The 20,703-nt window shown below is 41.8% G+C and overlaps 1 protein-coding gene across 13 annotated transcripts in view; it reads right to left on the bottom strand.

Annotated features, from left to right (window-relative positions):
• The window catches only part of NRG1 (neuregulin 1), a 467,599-nt gene that overhangs the window by 137,429 nt on the left and 309,467 nt on the right, over positions 1 to 20,703 (bottom strand). For 12 of the 13 annotated variants that reach the window (XM_040655319.2, XM_025144625.3, XM_015280406.4 and 9 more), the window contains 2 exons: positions 8,577 to 8,754; positions 2,261 to 2,385 (listed from right to left, as the gene is read on the bottom strand). In XM_040655319.2, coding sequence (XP_040511253.2) covers positions 2,261 to 2,385; positions 8,577 to 8,754 — 303 coding nt within the window. Of the gene's footprint in view, positions 1 to 2,260; positions 2,386 to 8,576; positions 8,755 to 20,703 lie in introns of those variants that run through there. The other variant, XM_040655320.2, reaches the window with a different exon arrangement.

Consider the following 20,703-nt stretch of genomic DNA (forward strand, 5'->3'; position numbering starts at 1 on the left):
TTCCCTCTCCCTCCATGAATAGAGCAGGACCACACATATACGGGACCTGAATAATGACTATCCTTCAGGGCTCATTACCAAGTTTGGATCCCAAATCAGTCATTAAGCCAGCAAGGGGAAGAGGTCAGGGAATGTGGTGGAAGAAGGGGTGAGGAGGTCACCAGTGCAGGGGGTCTGTCCCTGTTTGGAAAGCAGATGTTGCCCTGTGAGGCCTTAGGGATCCATTGCTCTTAAGTCACCAGATGTTGCCCATGCTATTCCTCAAGTCCAGGTGGAAAATACCATGCTTAGGAGAAAAATTAGGAACTATATTACTGCTAATTTATAAGAAACAGTAAGCAGAGGGGGCTCAAATGTGTGTGTGACAACCAAATATGCATGATTGATTTAGTCATCCAGGGAAGGCTGCCATGCCTGATTCTAGGTTATCAAATGTCACTGAGATGTTTCGGTTCAGATATCACTGAGTTTCCAGTTCAGATCTTCACAGAAAAGAGCCAGCTGCCACATTTAGGTTGGATCCAAATTTTTCCTGTTTGCATGCACGATGGTGTTTTAAACAACTTATGTTTCACAACAAGATTAGACAAATTCTAACATATCAGTTACAAATTCACATTGAAAAGTTTGCCTGCAAATGATCCCGTTCAAATCCAGGCTCCTGATTCTCTACAGTAGAAGTGTTTTGCTGTCATTCAGGACAGCCCAAAGGGAAGTTCAAAAATTCACGTCACAAAGTAGGAATGAAGTCCTCCCTGTCTGTTCCCCAGATAGGTCACCTTTCCTTCTCTGAGGAAGTAGTGGAGGATGCCCACACATTTTTTGCATTTATTTGTATCATTGCCCAGGCACAGTGCCTACAGCTGAGTTTTGGACACTCCAGTTCCTTGGAAACAGTATAGGGGCTTTCCATGTAAGCAGCTAGTGAGCAATCAAAAATTGTGTTCATGGAAACCAAGAGCATTTACTAAGCTGTACAGAAACACCTACACATTTTTGCTCCTAATAACATTCCAGTAAATAACACTTGATCTTTTATATGAGTCTCCTGACATCTGATCATGACTATAATACCAGACAGCTCATGTGAAATCTTAGCACTTGGGATTCTTCAGTTAATGAATTAGAATAGCAAATACACAATGTGAATACAGTCAAGCAATTACCATGTGACCACAAAACAACAGATATCCAAAGACAAATCCCACTGGCAAAGGTTTACATTTGTTTTCCTATTTATTGAAATGCCTATATCCTGCTTCAGGGCACAGCATGGAACAGAAAAAGCACCACTGCTTAATTCCCATTGCAACATCATCTTCAAACTCGTCTCATGTACACACATAACATATGCTTCATTTGCTAATGACAAAATGTTCGTTTGATACTTCACCATTTGCTAGAAACAGGAGTTTGAATTATCAGAACTACATTAGACAATGTCACAGTTAAGAAAGATTTCAGCTGAACCACAGCCTTCAGTGCACATGCAAGGAGAAACAGTACTGTTAAAACATTTATGTACCAGAAAACACTTCTTAAATTCTGTAAAGAGCATTCAGAACTTACTATCAGTGAAATGAAGTGAAAGAGCTCTGCAAAAACAATTAACAAATCCATAATAATTTTAAATTGTTCAAGTAACTAAGAATCTCTGTGCCTCTTGAAATAAGTAAGTTTAAAATGCAGCACTTGAAGGTGCCTTGAGGTATACTCTTGCCTTTGGATAATATGCCTTTGTCTTTACTATGGTTGAAATCAAGAAAAAAACCTAAAGCTATCAGCATCTGTGAAAGGAAAACTTGTGGCAACCAGAACCTCGCAAATGGAAGGGAAGAAGGGGAGCTCTGGTTTAGAAGTCAGATTAAGACTTGTTTATGGTAAATGAAAGCTCCCTTAAAGGACACTCATGCCTCTGCTATTCATATATACCACAAGAATTAAAATATTTCCTTTCCTTCATTATCTTCTCATCTATTTAGACTGTGACTTATGCTTCATGTTGGGAAGTCTATCACAGAAGGAGCCACAGGAGATCCACAGGAGACATCCTATTTGACCGAGTGAGGGAAGCCAAGCATCTCAATGACAGAGAAGCCAAGTCAGGCCTGCCTCATTTTCTCAGCACAACTAACAGATTTCAGCATTTCTGCTTCCATTTCACTTACACATCTTTCTCCTCCTTCGAACTCTTCTGCCCTAGTAACAGAAAAGTCAGGTCTTTCCGAATACAATAGTAAAATAAAGAGCCAAGCCTTACCATTGGTGTCTGTGATGATAACACTTGCTTTAGTACTGTCGTTCCCTAGTTTGCTGCTCACTCTGCATGCGTATTCCCCAGCGTCAGCCAACGTGGCTCTATAAATATGAAGCTCAGAGTATTTCCTGTGAAACGACAAAAGGCATGTAAGTGTCCTCTACTGGAGTAACAGTCACTGCATCAACTAATGCACTTTCACCCTCAATGGATTCTTGTTTTCCGTTCTTATACTCTGTCAGATTAACGCTAACCAGGTTTGAAAGAAGGGAGAATGGTAAAAAAAAAAATCCCTTTCCTAGAAGATGCTGGAAAACAGGCGTATTACTGAACTTGATTAAAGATGCTTATTTATGCTTTTCTGCTTGAGAGGAGGCTTTGTTCTTAAAGGAAATCTCTGTAAAATAGCCTTCCTTCCTCAACTAAATTGTTGGCTATTCTGGTGCCATGGAGATGGGTGTAATTTTAAAATAGATTACCCTTTTCTACAGGTTCGCATTGCTAGTAGCAGAGTTCTGGGTAAGTACCATAGCTTCCAACATTTGACTACATAATCATGAGATTAGGACACACCACTCTCTTCAACAACCTCTGAAACCCCAATAGTAAATCACTCTCCAGCACTAACAAAAAATTATGGGCAGGAGCACAATTTGCATGAAGCTACATTTTGTTCCTGGCTCAGAGATGTAATTTAATCAGTCTCCAAGGTTTTGAGATTAGATTTCAAAATGCAGAACTCCTGCCTGCTCATTAATTTGGTAAGAACATGTTCTGGTGTCATTCAAGGGGTCCCCAACTCATGTGATGTCAATAATCCCATTACCTAGACTGCAGAGAATGACTAGCTTGGGGAAAATATACAAATTACCGCTGTTCCTAGTTTCTGTTTAAAATAAGTGCTTTGTGGAAGTTTTTGCCTGCAGTAAAGCCCCTTCATTTATCCACACAATAGCTGCTTAGCAGAGTGCATGAACACAGGCTTACCTATGTTAGCCTATCCTAAACACTAAGGACTACCCCCAGGAGGCAGAGGTTCCTCAGTCTAAAATCTTTTAGTCACACCAAGGGGTGCTGAGCTAAGCAGTGTCTCAGGAGCTGCTTTGCTTCAGCACAGCCACATTTTCTGACTCTTCATTCAGACTATACAACTGGCTAACCCTTTGGGGAACCACTGAGCAGGGCTGTGTTCACACCAAAGATTAGTCTTTGTAGCAGCAGTGCCTCTGGAGCAACCAAAATACTCCGTGCTGCTTTCAACGTGCCCTTGTAAGTCATCTCTCCTTTCATTACAGCCAGCCATCCCATTCGCAGCTCATAGGCAGCTCAGCCTTTCCTGCCTCTATGCAAGTGTCCTAACACTGACGAGTAAGCACTGTGGCCCTCATGGGATGTGAGCACTGTGCCAGCAGGAATCCCCAACTCTACTTGAAACCTACATCACAAGCATTTCCTGCCGTGCTCTGGAAAAAAGGCTGCTTTCCTGAGGCTACTGGCCTTCCAAGAATAAGCAGCAGCCAACCTAGGATTATCAGTTTTCTAAGGTTTGCTTTAAAGGTTGACAACTGAATAGTTGACAATTTGGATTTGACAATCTCTCAGGTTCCCAATATTGAATTAATTTACTGGGCTGTATACATCACTGCATTTCAGATAGCCTGTAAGAGAAGTCTCCAGCTGGTGGCAAGGAGGAGTAAGTGAGTACAAGTGGAAAAGACACTGACAGAAGCTACTGTCTCTTTGGATGGAATTTTGCATCTAACAGCTACACTTAGCACCACAGTAAAAACAGCCTGCTATTTAACTTCCTGCCACCTATTCACACGCCTCCCCTTGCAACAGTCTGTTGAAGACCTATCCTGGAAGTAGTCTATAGCATATAACAGCTTGCCTGGACACGAGATATTTCCTATATCCCACAGGTTATCTTTCAGCTACTCTTGCAGACATTTCTATAAGGAGAGCAGGCTATAGCTTCAGGGTATTTCAAAAGAAAACATAAGCAGACTCCACTCTTTTGGGAGCTCACTTTGATAAGCAAGCACAGCTGCAGCAATATCACTTTTATTTGGGCACTCATTGCGTGCCTGCTGCAGTCTCTTTTCCTCTCTATGACATTAAGTAATATTGATGCAAACATCCTTCATGGCTCTCTTGGCTTTTAGAAGCAGTAACTCTGTTTATCCTACACTTTTTTTTTTTGATTCTCTTCATTTTACATGACACCTACGGAGAAAGTTAAGGAAGTGAGACTTCCTTTTATAATTTTAGGATGATATTAAAATAGGTAAAACAACCATATGGCTTACAAATCTACTTTTAACAATCCAAATTTTGTCTTGTTCATAGAAAAATTCTTCAAGAATGAGAAACCAAACGAATATTTATAGCTTTGAGGATATTATCAAGACATATGACAGAATTCAAAACAGTCAGAGTAGAAAATGACTCATGAATAGCTGCAAATGAAACAGCCCTTTATAGCAATATGGTGCTCCAGCAATACTCGCTTAAAGTCATTGATAAGGGATTTTATACCTAAGTGCTTGTTCTATACCCTGCTACACCAAAAAATGCCTCTCCCTCTACAGTTTGCTCTGCTACATCTTTATTCCATCAATACTACGGCACTGCTGATCTTATATTCATATATGAAAGAGAAAAAATGCACTGCAGAATACAGTCTCAGCCCACCTTATCTGACTGCTTGAATTCATTTTGCTTCCAGGCTCCATCTGTCATCCAGAATTGCCTGTCTGCGAACAAATATCCAGGCTAAGCTTGGATGAAGCCCAAGATACAGGGCACTTGTACACAAAGTTTTCTCACGCACTGGTCTATCCAAAGCCATCAGCTCCTACCCAAAAATCCTGTAATTCATGTAATGAAGAGACCCTGACTCTGTACATGATACTACCCAACACAAAAATGTGAGGCCTTCATGTGGGTTTGAGAAAGAAAATGAAACATTACTAGTATAAGCAGACGAGCAGGAATGCTTAAACAGCAAGTGAAAAGGCCTTGCCTGGTGCTTAGTTTTCACCGTGTCTGCACTGACATACAGAAATAGCTTAAGCTTGTACAGATCCATCAGTAGAACATGGCATAATGAATCATGAACAATCCTAAGAGCAGCTAAAACTCGCTGACTGTACGCTGTTACTCCATGACAAAATTAGGGTGAAAAGTGCATATTTAAATACCTTTCACCAAATTTTAAATTCTTAGTTTGTCTTGACTTTCCAGTGGGATGAGAAGGGGCACACACATTTAGAGTGATTCACCTGCTACAATGTAATGTCATCGTATGTTTTATCCTGCATCTTCTGAATCAACCACCCTAGAATCACCCTGAGGAACTCAGAGGAGTGACCCCTGGAGCTCATTTTATGTGAAGGACTAGTCTTCAGAAAGATAAGCCTTGAGGAAACCTGCAGTGTCACAGAGTCTTCTAAACTCTGTGGAAAGGTAGAAAAACACAGTCAGCATCTGCTCCACTTCTGCAGATCTTGTGAAGCAGCAGCACTCACCCTGGGCAAATGTACCCAAAAATACCAAGCTGCAGTACCATATTTTCCATGCCTGTTCCAGGCGTGAAGCTGAGATCTCCATTTTCTGTTTCTAAGCTAGAAACTTCATAATTCTGCTAGAAATTTTTACAGTTTGTTAAAAAAATCTCAGGCTAAATATCCAGTGCTCAAACACATTTATATATATAGTGCTCAAGCACATTTATTTTCTACCCACAATGAACAAGTTTTGTCGTAACATCCCACAATGATGGCACAAAGCTGATTTTTTGTAAACCATGAAAATATAAAAAATAACTTCTGTCTCTCAGACGCTACTTAAAAATCAGTGAAGTTTTCATAAATATATAGGAAATAGGTGGTTTTCCCACACTTCACAGTAGTAAAGAGTTCACATTAAAATACCTATAGTAACAGTGTGGTGCGTGCATAGTTGTACAGCACAGGTACGTGACAGAAGTTTATCAATGTGTTGTCAAGAAAAATATAGAAAAAATGGAAAAAACTCCACCTTGATCCTTCCTTTCATTTGGAACAGATTTTTTTTTTTTTCAGTGTGTATTTGTTTACTGTAATACGTGCATCCTCTTATACATTCATTTTTTACTGCCTCTTCTTCCCTTTTCCTCTAAATTTAGAGCATGTACCTGTCCCACTTCTTGTCTAAAGATCTATCTCCTCTAAAGCTGTTCACACCTACTCTATGCTGGAAGCACACACAAACAGCAAAAGAAAAAAAAAAAGGGCAAAGTACTGATAGCTCCCAAGCTAAAATCTAAAAGCAGAAATACAAGGAAAATCCTTCAAATACCAGCAAAACCAAAATTTGCAAAGGCAACCCATGTCTTCTCCCTTTTCCCTATTCTACATCTAGTGATTTTCACATCTGTGAGCAGAAAGGCTTCTGTATTCCACGCTGAAATTTCTGTTTTAAAACACAAAATGGAGACAGAAATTCTAAGAATGAGTGATATCCTTGGCTGGGGTAGCACATGTGTGAAAGCCAAGTCCACACTCTGCCCACTTTCAATGAAGGACGAGGAAATCAGATCTCCACTTTCCAGAAGGAGGCAACATCTTTATGCTTTTTTTCTGTGTGCTGTGTATCTTTTTGGGAATTTTAAATGTGTTTTCACTAATAAACCTGAAAAATAGTCTTCAGTGTTCCACATGCATGCTCTAGTAGGTGGCTGTTAGCTAGTGTCCCTTCTGCCAGCTTCTTTCTCTCCCCCTCCCTTCCTCTTTCTCTCTTTTCCCTAAAGCCTTGCGAGATACTTGGATCATTCTAGAAGACTTCTGAGTTTTAAAAACTACTTCATGCTGTCTCCACCATCTCACAGTACCTGGCATTAGCCAAGATAGTTACTGATCCAATGGTGCCTACCCAACTGACAAAGCCCCAGAAGGTGAAATCCCAGATACAGTGAGTTTCGTGGATAAACATCAGCCAAAATGTAACAGAAGGAAAAACACTTTGCCCCTCACAGACAGCACTCTCCTGAGGACCAGGCTCTGACCTGAACATTTTCTGTACAGACTGGAATGGCAACACAACTCTGACAGAGACATATGGCCCTGCAAATGGGTTCAGACAGTTTGCCAGGCTACCTGCCACCTGGAACAGCTCCATTTGACAAATGCTGGAAAGAGACATTACCAGTTCCTTCTTGCTGTCTGCACTACCATAGCACATGGGCTGCAGTGACGCTGCTCTGGGCCCCTCCATATTTCATCAGCCCTTGGCTGGGGCACAAGAAACCACAGGGGAAGTCAGGGCACCTGGCTTTCAACCTGAACAAGTCTGGAACATCAGTGCCTCTTTGATTTTGGCTGCTGTTTTCCCTAGCAAGATGAGATTTGGTGAAGTATGGGGGCACTTAACATCCAGGAGGAAAAGATCTATTGTAGAGCCTACTCCAAATCCTCATTATATGAAGAAAAGGCAAAGCCCACTCCAGCAAACTGCACTCTTGTATACTGAGAGCAGAAGTGAGAGTTGGTGGGCTGGATTCAGACAGATTTTCATGACTCCTTTTGATGAAGGAGCAGCCACAGTCAAAACTTCTAAACAAAGTAGTGACCACACAGAGAAAGTCTTTTTGTCCATCAATGCAGAAAAATGCATTGTGTAGCTTCTCCTGCCATCCCTGCAGAGAAAAGGCACCAGTCAATCCTTTGGCACTGGTCAACAGTTATGTACTGGGTACACTGTCCACCAGGCAAGAAGACGAGATTAACAAGCTGTGTTACTCACATGGCATCTGCTAGACCCGTGCCTTTTGTGCATATTGCTAGAATGCCTCTAATAAAGAACTGCTGCATGCTTGCATATCACACTTGGTGCCACTGCAGAAACTATTCAGCTCTTCTTTAGAACTATATTGCTTGCAAACCAAATCTCAAAAATATTTTCAAATCTACGTTGCTTTGATGACTTTAAATGTTCTTGGACTTCGGACAACAAACATAAGGTACCTCTGTTCTCATCGGTAGTTTAAAAATGGCCTGTCTCCAAGGCTTGCTGGTTAAGAAGATAGCCGTTGGCTATCAGAACAGAAACATGCACTGGAAAGGGAAAAGTATTTATGAAATATTTATACCATACTACCACTTTATCCATACATTCAAAAAAACATGATGTCAGCGTCTGCTTCCTTAAAGTTCCTTCTGTAACTCATAGACTTCACCTCTGTGATACTGCAGTTAATGCTTTCAGTGCTTGCTTTCTTTTGAACAGCCTTTTCCCCATCCCTCCCAGCCCCAACTGGGAGATATGTCTCTGTACTTACTTTTGCTTTTTGGGGATCTTGACATTTTCGGGTCTGTTTTTTTTCGTTATTTCCTTCCCGTTCTTTAACCATTTGAATCTGAGCGCAGGGTACTCTGAAGTGGTTTCACACCTTAGCACTAGCTTCTGACCCACAGCAACCTCTTGGTTTTTCATTTCCTTCAATTTGGGAGGCACTGCTAAAGAAATAAAAAAAAAAATGAGATGGTGATTAGGCTGTCCTCAAAAGGGAAAACAGTGTTAAGTTAACCACAGTAGATATAGGCAAGCCACAGACAGAAAAACCCCCACCGGATAAGGAATGCTTCTGCACCAAAATATGATAAATAAAGGTAATTTGTGCATTATATACACAGAAGTTAAAGGAGAAGGATGCATTTAATGACACTCTAGTTTAGTCTTCTTACATGAGTCCTACATGACAATCCTGCAGGCCATGTGTATTCTGACAGACAGCTAAAGTGTTGCTTCTGCATATGGTACGAAGCACTAACAACACTTAATTGATTGTGTGCACCTACACAGACACAAGACAGCACACTGTGCCATGCAGACTTGGTAGGTAACACAGAGGGAGGGCCTCTTGATGTGTTATTAATTCTGACTGCTATGAGTCAGTGGCTATCCAAAGGCTCCAGGTGCAACTTAAGTGACAGAGAGCTAAAAGCATAAATAGAAGCTCAACAGCTTCCCTAAGAGGGAAAAGCTCCTGCTCCAGCCAAACATTATAACCCACATTATACACCTAGCTCAAACCTCAGCTTGGCTATATCCTTTCCCTGAGGCAAGAGTCGATGGGCTTGGAAGCCCATCAAGAGGATCAATATCAATTAAGGATATTTTGGACCCAGAAGGGGACACTGCATTGAAAATGCTCAGCCAACAGCTCCCAAACGCTGATGGGCTCCAGCTGATGCATCTCAGTTCTAAACTACGTTGTTGCAGTAGTGTTTCTCATGTAGGTACATCTCAAACCATTTAGGACTTTTTAAATTAGAGTCGTCAAATACTCTGCAACCAGTACTGGTCTTTGAGCACAAGCCTCACGTGAAGATGTAGTGCCTCTGGGAATCACTACTCTTCATTTGGCCTCACACGTTAGCTGCAAAACAGCCTTCACCAAGCTTCTGTAGCAAAGTAAACCACTTATTTCCCCTGAGGCTCAGGACAACACCTTTACCATGCATTTAGAGAGGACTCTTACAGGAAGCTACAGCTGGTCAGCTAATGGGTGATAGCATGTAAGTCTATTTCAGCTCAGCTGTGTGCAGTTGTTAACCTGCACCTTCAGGGAGCTGGTATTACAATACAGCACCTCTATCAAAGCATACTGTTCTTTGTTTTTTAAACAGCTGCAATATTGCCTGAGAAAATGAATGGCCACTGTGGCCACAACATGCAGATAAGGAGCTCTCAGTGTGATGCCAACAGGTCTCCTGTATGGTCCTGTATAAGAAAGTGATTAATACCCAGGAACATGCCTGATTATGTTTTGATGTTTATGGTTCTGTGTAATCATGGAGACTTGCTGACGTCAATTGCCCTTAATTATTATTCCAATTAGTCAAAAATCAAGCAGCACCATCACAGCCTGAATTCTGAGAGATGCGTATGAAATGATGCAGCGCACACACTCACTGTGCGTTTGTTGTGCGCTCACTGCAGCAGTGTTGCCTGTCCTGCATGTGAGGCAAACTCTCTGATCTCAGCACAGGACAGCCAGGGAAGCCAGGGAAAGTCTGATTCACTTGGACACTGCGCCCAGAGCAGAGCGGCCGAAAGAGCAGCGGCTGGGGAAATGGGGCCTACAGCAACAGGGCCACTGAGGTGCAGCAGTCAAGCCACCAGAAGAGAAGATGCAAGGGGCAGGCACATGGCCCAGTGCAGTGACAGAGCATCTCAGGCACTGCAACAGGCCAAGTGAGTGATGGATCTTGTACGTTAATTTCCACTCCCTCATTTTTTGGACAAGTTTGGGAATTACAAAACGTTCCCAAAATTCTACCTAAGCAATTTTTTTTTGCTTCCTGAAGAAACAATGCCCACATGCCATTTGGATAGCAGTATGCTTAAATATGTATACTTCTGTGAGTGAGCATACCTGTGTATGTATATGTTCATCCACAAACATTTACACATGCACATGTGTAAATACTCAGATATTTACCCAAAAGAGAGGAAGAATTTTAAAAAAATATCTATTTTCAAATTTTCCAACAAAAATAACCAGCATTAATTAACACCTTTACAACTGAGGTTTGCACTGATAGCTTCATTCACTTAACAGTTAAGGTTATAGTCCTTTGTCGCTACAGGAGAAAACAAGGTATGAAATAAAGGGTAATACTCCTTATCTGAATATATTTCACTCGTTATACCTCTATTACATATCTTATACAAATAAAGAAAATAACCACAATTGCAAGGCTCAAAATTTTTTGTGCTAAAGGCTTTGGCTGGTTACTGATTTTCCTGTTAACCTAGCAAGGTAAAACTGGGAATAAAAGAGAGATGCCATTTTGTTCCTGATTTTTATTTTAATTCAGTATTATCTGTACAAAATGACTTGCAGATTTTTTTTTCCTCCTTAAGAACCGTCAATGAAAAAAAAAAGTGTTAAATTAATATGCTCAACTCTTGCCATAATTCAGGAGTTACCAGGAAACATAAAGGAGGATTTAATCAATGGCAGTGACCCTCACTAATTCACAGTAACTCGCTGTCCAAGCATGCAGGCTCTCCAGGGAAAGCAGAAAAAGCTGTTCACAGACATGACAGAAAAGTCTGGTGTTTCTCCCCCCCCCCCACCCCTTCTTTTCACTTACACTATGTTTGTTTCCTTTCAGCTGCAGTTTTACAAAAGCTAATCAGACCTGACAGGCATACAAGACAGCTCGTGCTGATAAAACTACAGCATTGTGTGTTTGGATTGAGATCAGCCACTGTTCACACTGTTGCAAGAGGTAGTTGATTTTTGTCACAGCCTATGCCAGCTTCTCTGGATCTGGTAAGACAGGGCTTCGTCTGAGGGACAAAAACGACTGCAATGGAGGCAAGAATATTTTTTGTGACAACCAGACACTGCTCCTCAACAGGCAGCTCCATCCCTCATCTCCCTATCCCTTCCCCCTCTGTCCCTGAGCCTGTCTCCTGCCAGTTGGGCTACTCTCCACCCCATCCCGCTACCTGTCATGGAGCACGGCTCCATCCACCACAAGGCCTTGTACTCTGGGTGAGGCTGGGAGGAGACAGGCAGAAGGGACAAGGAAAGTGCCTTCTGAGTCTCCTGCACATGCATGGAAGATAAGACACCATCTGGGACAGGGTGGCTTGGTCGAAATGCATTCTCCATATCAAAAAGAGACTTGTAGCATTTACTGCAGAACGAGTTTTGGACAGTGCCATTGAAAGTCAGTGCAGTACTGTGGCTGCAGAGCTCACCCATGTGCCGTCATGAAATCACAAGGGCCAGAGAGTAAAGAAAAGAAACAGATCCTGAAGAGAGACACTGGAAGCTAACACCCCAAAACTGGCACTGCTGGAATGAAAGGTGTGGCGGGATCAACTGTATCTATCTACTTCTTGTGCTGGAAATGTGCTGGAACCCAGGAAGGATCTCATGTCTACGAGTAAATCAGATATACAGAAAGGCTCCCACGCACAACCCCACGCTTTTCACACACGCTGCAACTCCCCGTGCACCTCCCGGATTGGATAGGATTTCTACGAAAGCATGGGGGCGGTAGCAGCCAGAGAGGGGTTCTCACTGTGACAAGCCCTACCAAACTGGCACTCCCATTGGCAAGGTCCAGTGCTCTTGAGGGGGCATAACAGGCTAAAGCATGCCAGCTCTAGATGTCTGCTTGTTTTGATGGCTTGAATGCCTGTCATTTTTAGCTTTTTATAGCTTTACTTCTACTCAGAAATGTAGGTCTACTGGCCTGCATTATATCACTGCAGATAAGGAACACACATTTCCATATTCACCCTGCAAAAGACACACTGGCTAGAGATAACTTCCTCTCTCCGGACTTCGGTGAGTTTGGCAAAGCACAACAATCTCCTCACCCTCAGTGTTTGATTGTGTAGTTAATCTGCGTGGAAGCTCAACACACTGAACAAATTAAACAGGAAACCTGCAAAATATTATCACACAACTACATGCTTTCAGCTGAAATTCCATGAGGTACTTTTATTTTATTTTATTTTTTTCTCTTCGGAAGGCACAAAGCCTTTCAAGAGTCTGAAGACCAGAATGTATTAGGCATGCTTGCCAGTATGCATATGTGCACAATTTGCCATGCAAAATTGTGACCAACAGTTTGGTGAGTGGTAATAGAAGCCACAAGAATAACACCCATTCCCTTGGCCTCAGATTTGCTTTTTTTCTAGCACAATGCTCACGGCAGGTCAGTAATGCAAGACAAATTATATTATTTCCAAAAAGCCTTCTCTCCTTGCATATGAGATTGTAATCAAGCTCAGGCTTATCATAAGCAGGCCAGATTTTCTAAAGCCTCTAGTAAAAACCATGTAAGCTACACTTTAAAATGTATACTGCTCCTGCTTGGACAAGTAAAAGAAAACAAAATGTTTTGTTGTTTCCTTTTGTTTTTAATCTCCCTATTGTTCTTTCAGGCAACATTTGGATTCTGAACACTTTTCAAAATCTGGCTATTTCATTCCAGCATACTGAGTCTCTGTGCAGATTATATGTACGATAAAACACTGTGGGGAATGATAGATAATCTCCCACCAGGGTGGCTATTCAGTTGCTAGAGTAACTGGATATGAGCTGAGAAGGGAAAATCAAACAAACCATTTAGCTGCTTAAACAGAACTTTTTTAGTTCTGAACTCTATTTCAAAAATACGTCCAGATACATTTCAGCTTCTGGGTCTTGGCGTGATTTGAATACTGATGTCTGTGTAGAAGAGTTAAAGGAAAAATGCAAAATTAACGTTTTTCCTGAGCACTACATGTAATACATAAATGCACAGAAACTCATTATTCTTGCTGATGCTAAAATGGATTTTTTTTTTTTTTTTCAGAAATGTTAGCTATTATTAAGGCGGAACACCATATGAATGGCTAATACCAAGCTAAGAAACAAATCAAAACATAGGCATAAAGCACTACAGATATGTTCTTGGAACACTAGACCAGGAAATGAACCAGTAAATGACATGGTAAATCAGAGTAACTACTCTCAGAAGATAATCACAAGGCCAACCACAACTCAGACTACTCTGACTGGGAATTGCTCATCTCCAGCTGTGGATCATTTGAGTCTAAAGTATTGGAAGAGGAGGCTCGGGGGAGACCTTATCGCTCTCTACAACTGTCTGAAAGCAGGTTGTAGTGAGGTGGAAGTCAGCATCTTCTCCCAGGTAACAGTGATAGGAAGAGAGAGAATGGCCTCATGTTGTACCAGATGGGGTTCAGGTTGGATTTTAGGAAACATTTCTTCTCAGAAAGAGTGGTAATGCAGCGGCACAGGCCCCCCAGGCAGGTGGTGGAATCACTGTTTATGGACGTGTTCAAGAACTGTGTGGATGTGGCACTAAGGGATGTGGTTAGTGAGCATGGTGGTCATGGGTTGGACACAGTGATCCTAGAGGTCTTCAACCTGAGTGATTCTGTGACTCTGTTGAGCCTGACAGGTTGAAGTATGACAGTTCTGAAGTCTCATTCTGTCCTTTCAAAGGAATGGTGTGTCCAACAAATTCAAAGTTGTCCCCCTGGAGTACTGGTTTATTCTGGATGAGACGCTTTCTAGTACATTTCAAAACAGAATTCATTTGTATTTATCCCAAGCACTGAAACTATTCTCCTAGCTTTTGTTAATCTTTGTTGTTGTTGTTGTTGTTGTCCCTGACAGAAGCCCAGTAAACCATTCCAAGGAGAAAGTCATGGCCATCTGATAATATAACATTGGGAAGGTAAAGTTTTAACAGGATACTCAAAATGGGCATATAGAAAAAGCACTGTGGAAATAGAGAAGGTCTCCCTACTTCCCTCCATTGTACAAGTAAAAAGCATGTTCACTGCAGCCAGAAAAAGGATGGTAGTGAAAAATGGGCATGCCTAGAGAAGGATCATGCCCTTGAGGGAAAGGCTGAGAGTGTACATTTATTCAGCGTAACAAGATAATGCCAGGCTATCCAGCCTCATGCAGTCACTCAAGGTATCAGTTTCTGAGCCTGGAACTCCTTAGAGACAGGGTACGGCATTCAAAGACAGCAAAATATAAGTTACACAAGAGGAGCTGGGTGTGAGCAAGCATCTAACCTGAAGATTACGATTTAAAAGTCAACGCTTAATTTATTTACTGATGATCATGTCTGCAGGAACACACAGCCTGATTACATTAAATACTCACTCCTCTGCTTCACAGTGCTGCAGCTGACTCCAACTGGCTGCATCCCTAATAAACTTTGATGATCTTGTTAAGCACTGTCAATACAAAAATCTGATCATACAGACTGAAAATGTGGGGACAGCGTAAAGTAAATATATTTGATATCCAATAAGCAATTTAGGGACAACTGCTTATAAAGTCAATATAAAAATCTTCAGGTCCATATTTTACATACCTAAGTGCATGAAGGTAGACTCCAGAATCTTTATTTGAGCACTAAAAAGACAGCAATTCAATGCACAGAAATGCTATGCAGGCATAAACTCCATGGACTTCAAATGGATTTGCAAGTGCTTTTTTATTTTTATTTTTATTTTTTAAATGAGGCTGCTTTTGGTTTAGGAACTGAATTTCAGGACTGCATTTTACAAAAGTCCGTCTCAAACTGCATGCCTTGAAGTCCAATGAGGGGAAGAAGGGTGGCCTGCTGCATCATACATATTTCTCTTTCTCTTCTCTGTTCTCCAGCGTAAGTATTTTAATCACTAATCTCTGTCATTGCTCAAAAAAAGACATTCAATACGTCACCAAAGAGTGACTAGTACAGCTGAGACAACCACTTGTAAAGTGGAAAGTAAAGGCTGTGACTGCATTGTTAATAGTACTGGGTCTTAGATTATGGCTCACAACCGAACTTGGAAGGCTTACCAGATCAATGGGCTGCGGGGAGTGCAAAATTTAAACTTTGGGTCTCAACTGTGGTACATGTTTCGACACCCCAGTGTGCCTCAATATCATGTTAGGAAGAGCGAAAAGCAATCAAGAAGGAAAGAGGTGCAGCGTAGCAACATTCCAAGTTAATTGCACTTTGGTATCATTTTGTACTTTATTCCTCTCCATAACAGCAGATTGCTAATGAAAATCTATTTCTTGGGTAATTCCCCCCCCACACCTTTATTTATTTATTTATTCATTAATTTTGGTAGAACTTATACTTTTCTGATGAGTTTCTTAGAATTTTAGCCCATCATCCCAAGGGCTCCAAAGTCTGCAGACATCTCCTCTCCCTCTGACATTTCCTGCTCTCCTGTGCACGCTCCTGTACTTGCCACCCTCAGAAAACCCATGTGGGCCCCCATGGGCCCATGAAAACCTAATGAGGTTCAACAAGGCCAAGTGCAAGGTGCTGCACTTGGGCCGGGGCAATCCCATATATTTATAGAGACTGGGAGAAGAACCCCTTGAGAGCAGCCCTGTGGAGAAGGACTTGGGGGTCCTGATGGATGAGCCAGCAGTTTGCGCTTACAGCCCAGAAGGCCAACTGTGTTCTGGGCTGCATTAAAGAGGGGTGGCCAGCAGGGAGAGGGGGGTGATTGTCCGCCTTTACTCAGCTCTTGTGAGGCCGCATCTGGAGTACTGCATCCACGCTTGGGGCCCCCGGTACAAGAAAGACACAGAGCTCTTGGAACGGGTCCAGAGGAGGGCAACTAAGATGATCAGAGGGCTGGAGCACCTCTCCTGTGAGGAAGGGTTGAGGGAACTGGGATTGTTTAGCTTGGAGAAGAGAAGGCTCCGGGGAAACCTCATTGTGGCCTTCCAGTACTTGAAGGAAGCGTATAACCAGGAAGGGTAACAACTATGTACATGGGTTGACAGTGGTACGACAATGGGATAATGGTTTTAAACTGAGACGGGAGATTTAGGTTAGCTATTAGGAGGAAGTTTTTCACACAGAGCGTGGTGACTCACTGGAACAGGTTGCCCAAGGAGGCTCTGGATGCCCCATCCCTGGAGACATCCAAGGCCAGGCTGGATGTGGCTCTGGGCAGCCTGGTCTAGTGGTTGGCGAACCTGCATATAGCAGGGGGGTTGAAACTAGATGATCACTGTGGTCCTTTTCCACCCAGGCCATTCTGTGATTCTATGAAAACACAGTCTTGTGTGCTGAATTCTGTAAGCTTTTCATATCTTATGCACTATCTCGTGTTTAGTAGCTCTTGATTTTATCTCCTTTGGTCTTGGCTGCCTCCCAATCCCGTCAGCATTTCTCCAACCTTGTTTTCCTTACATACTGTTCCAACAAACCTGGGTGCTCATAAACCTAAGTAGCTTCTGACTGATTGCTTCTTTAGCATGAACAAAATAAAAACTAAAAAGTAGAAATTAATTTGAAGGAAACAAGAATAACTGGAAAAGTGTAAAGATCTTTGTCACTTTCAAGCTTCCCCTCCTCTCCTTGAAATCCTTAGTGGTCAAGTCTCCTAGCAGTAATCCATTTGTGGGATTTATGTGGGTGTTCAACACAGCACTATGACAGGACAGAGGCCCACTGTCTGTCTCCACTCACACTTAGTCAGAATTGCCTCAGTAAAGGTTTTAGTAGCTGTTTTCATCAGGTGCTTTTCACACATGGAGCAAAGCATGTGCCAGACCATTCTAGATGGAGGAGAAACTCACCTGGCCCTTTCAGATCACTAAGGTGGCCACCTACTGGGAACATCTGTTAGCAAAACCTTTATTTTTTAACAGAAAGTACAGTTTACAGCCCTAAAGTACAGCTCCCCCCCCCCCCCCCCCCCCCCCCCCGGCCCTTTGAGTTATTTTAGTAACTGAGAATCTTGAGCATTTTACATAGATTGTCAGCTCAAAAAAAAAAAAAAATATCTGAATGTGGAGCTCTGCAGGATGCTCTCACACAGTAGGCAAAGAGCTCGTTGTATACTCTGTGATGTGATTTATTTCCAACAGATACTGAACCCCACAGTTCTGCTCCATAGCCCCGGCAAAAGAAAGAAGGAAATTACAGTGAAATGTAAACATTTACACCATGCCTGTTTAAAAATGGGTAGGTGATCCTCAGAGAAATGAAAAGTAAAAATGAAACTGTAAGAATAAATATTGCTGGGCACCTCGAATCAGAAACAGATTTTAAAAAGACCTACTTAGAAGCATCTCTCTTGGTTAAATTATTATACAAGATTAGACATCTTTTTAAAGGTCAACCTCCAAAAAATCCATAGCCGCATGATCGGCAAAGCATGCAGAAGCACGCCACGGTCCAGCCGTCACAGGAGGAGGGGCAGAAAGATTTTATACCATGCTGGAATGGTTTCTGGACTGTAGGCGAAAGTTCAGAAATTATGTAGGAAAAATTACAGGGCCTTTAAAACATACATTCCAGATCAACTATAAAGCAGTTATACTGCATACCAGGGAACCTGTGTGAATGCTAAGTAGCAGGTCACACAGGACAGGGATCACCACGCAATCACAGCAAATCATGAAATAGATCTCAAAGGGGCCATCAAGTCCAGCCTGGAGCTCTCAGCCTGTAACTATCAGCCCCATCCTGGCTGGTGTTTATGTAACCTTTTGTCAGAATTCCTCAATGGCCTTAAATGCTATGATTATGAGAAAAAGCTATGCATTAAACAGTTTGCAATTATTTAACAGCTTTAAGTATCCAGCCCCTATAATAACGCCACCAGTACATATTGTCAGGTAGGAACTGTGGCTTTTATTGTATGAAAGCGATATCTTTACGTTGCAACCACAGGCAGACTTTCTTAATGCACTCAAAAATATAAACCATAGTAAGAAATGTGCATTATTTACCAAATCTTTTGCCCTGTTCTAAGTTCTCCATTAACAGAATAGAGACAATATCGGAAGATACATATAAAAAAAGAGTTGGACAGTAAGTCCACATAAATTCTGAACAGGCTGCCAGTAAGAAAGAATAAAGACATGGGAAATCAAGCAAGCTCAAGCAAGCTTTCCCTCCCCCATTCTTTTAAACTTACAAATGGTTTTCATGTGTCACAGTTTTGGATAAAATCACAGCCTGAAAATTGATTATATCAAGTGTGCAAGTATCCAGGGCTTTATTTGCTATATGATAACAACTGAAGGCCCAACACAGCATTAGGCAAAATTCAGGCCCTGTGAAAATAAAATGCTTTGTCATTGATTCGATACAGCTAGACTTTCACCCCAGAAGACTGGGAAATGTGTTACAGTCATTATAAGAGGGCAAAAATAAAGCACAAACTTTGCCTACATCCAAATTTGCTGGATTCTAAATAAAGCATAAATAAATTTTATTGAAACCATTGGAAAGCATCAGTGTGAACACATTTAAACTGATTTAAAGCTGATTTATGATTAAACACATGTTAAAATCAATTCCTTGACAAATCAAGTTGAATCAATAAACTTGAGGATTAAATTAATCATAACAAGTCTTTCTAGAGGCAATGCTCTCTCTCCTTCAACTGAATTGATTTAAGAAATCTGACTTCAATGATAGTGTCTTCACGTGCTAACACTCATACATGTAAGTATGCATTCATTGTCCAGGGTAGAAAGACACTGATGTGATTATAAGCCTCTGCAGAAGAGGACAAATCAGACCAACATCCCATCCCTTCCTTAGACCCCTTGTTTTCTTCTCAAGAATAGTAATAGCCTGAGCTGGTGGGTGGCAAACCTGCCCAGCAAAGGGTAGTTGGAAATGGATGATCTTTAAGATGCCTTCCAGCCCAAGCAATTCTGTGACCCTTGTGAGCAACAACTTCCTGAGATGAATATTTTCACATATAATCTGCTGTGGCCTGTCTGTTACACAAAGTTGCTAGTTAAAATTTCGTTTTGTGGTTATTTTTTCAACATGAAATTCTTCCGCTGATTTTAATTCCCAGCCAGGACACTGATTTCAATCATGAATCACCTGCACTGCATATACATAGTATCCAGCATAAAATTACTGCAGAGCACAAGTAGCATGACTGCAAGCCTGTCTGCAGGAGGCCATTGCCACCATGGAGTCCCACCAAGAGCTCACAGCAGTTCAGCTCAGATTTGGATAGCAGACTTGCAAAGCCTGAATCTACACACTCTTCGCTGTACCAACAGAATCAAAATCTCAAGCTGGAGACAAATCCTCAGAAACCAACAAACAAACACGCAGGCTTTTTTCAGCCTTTAGCCCAGCCATCATAGAAGGAAGGCTGCCATACTTGGAGCACACCAGCAGACTGCTGATCTAGTTCTTGCAAATCCAGCACTAAAACAAATGCTCTGTCCTCATCCCATGCATGTGCCTCTCTGAAGTTACCTGAAGTGGAGAACTGCAAAATGCGTTAGAGGAGGCTGCAGCTGCTTGACACAGAATGGTTGTTTCTCCAAGATCAGATCAGATCATCAAACAAGAAATGATCACGGAATCATAAAATCAACAAGGTTGGAAAAGACCCCGAACACTCCACCTACCAACAGTATTTCCCCACCAAACCATGTTCCCTAGTACAACATCTAAACAATCTAAAATAAATATCCTTTTAGAGAGCATCCTCATAGTGCTTTGAGCAATTCCCATGTGTTGTCGCTTTCTTTCTTCCTTTTAGTACTTTTCAAGAAAAAGATGTCTTTCATGAACCAGACAAAACCCCACTATCCCCCCAAAATGCTGTCATGTCAAGCTCTTGATTTTCATTGGAAATGGCACATAACAGGAAGAATGCATGACTTTCTCTTCAGCTATGCTGAACCCCAGGGTGTTGCCAATCATTCCTTTTGTCCAGATTTTCCAGAAGACATGAGAAAAAAAAACTCGTATTACAAGAAGTAAGTAAATATCCAAGTTTGCTACTAAAAGGGTCTGAGAAAACAGAGATTGCAGTGGAAGCTGTGCACAGTCCCAGCAGCAGAACTAGCAGGTGTACCACTTTAGCTGTACTGCCCATTTCTGCAGGGTGGCATGGGCACT

This window comes from Gallus gallus, chromosome Z, assembly GCF_016699485.2.
Source record: "Gallus gallus isolate bGalGal1 chromosome Z, bGalGal1.mat.broiler.GRCg7b, whole genome shotgun sequence".
Taxonomy (NCBI): domain Eukaryota; kingdom Metazoa; phylum Chordata; class Aves; order Galliformes; family Phasianidae; genus Gallus; species Gallus gallus.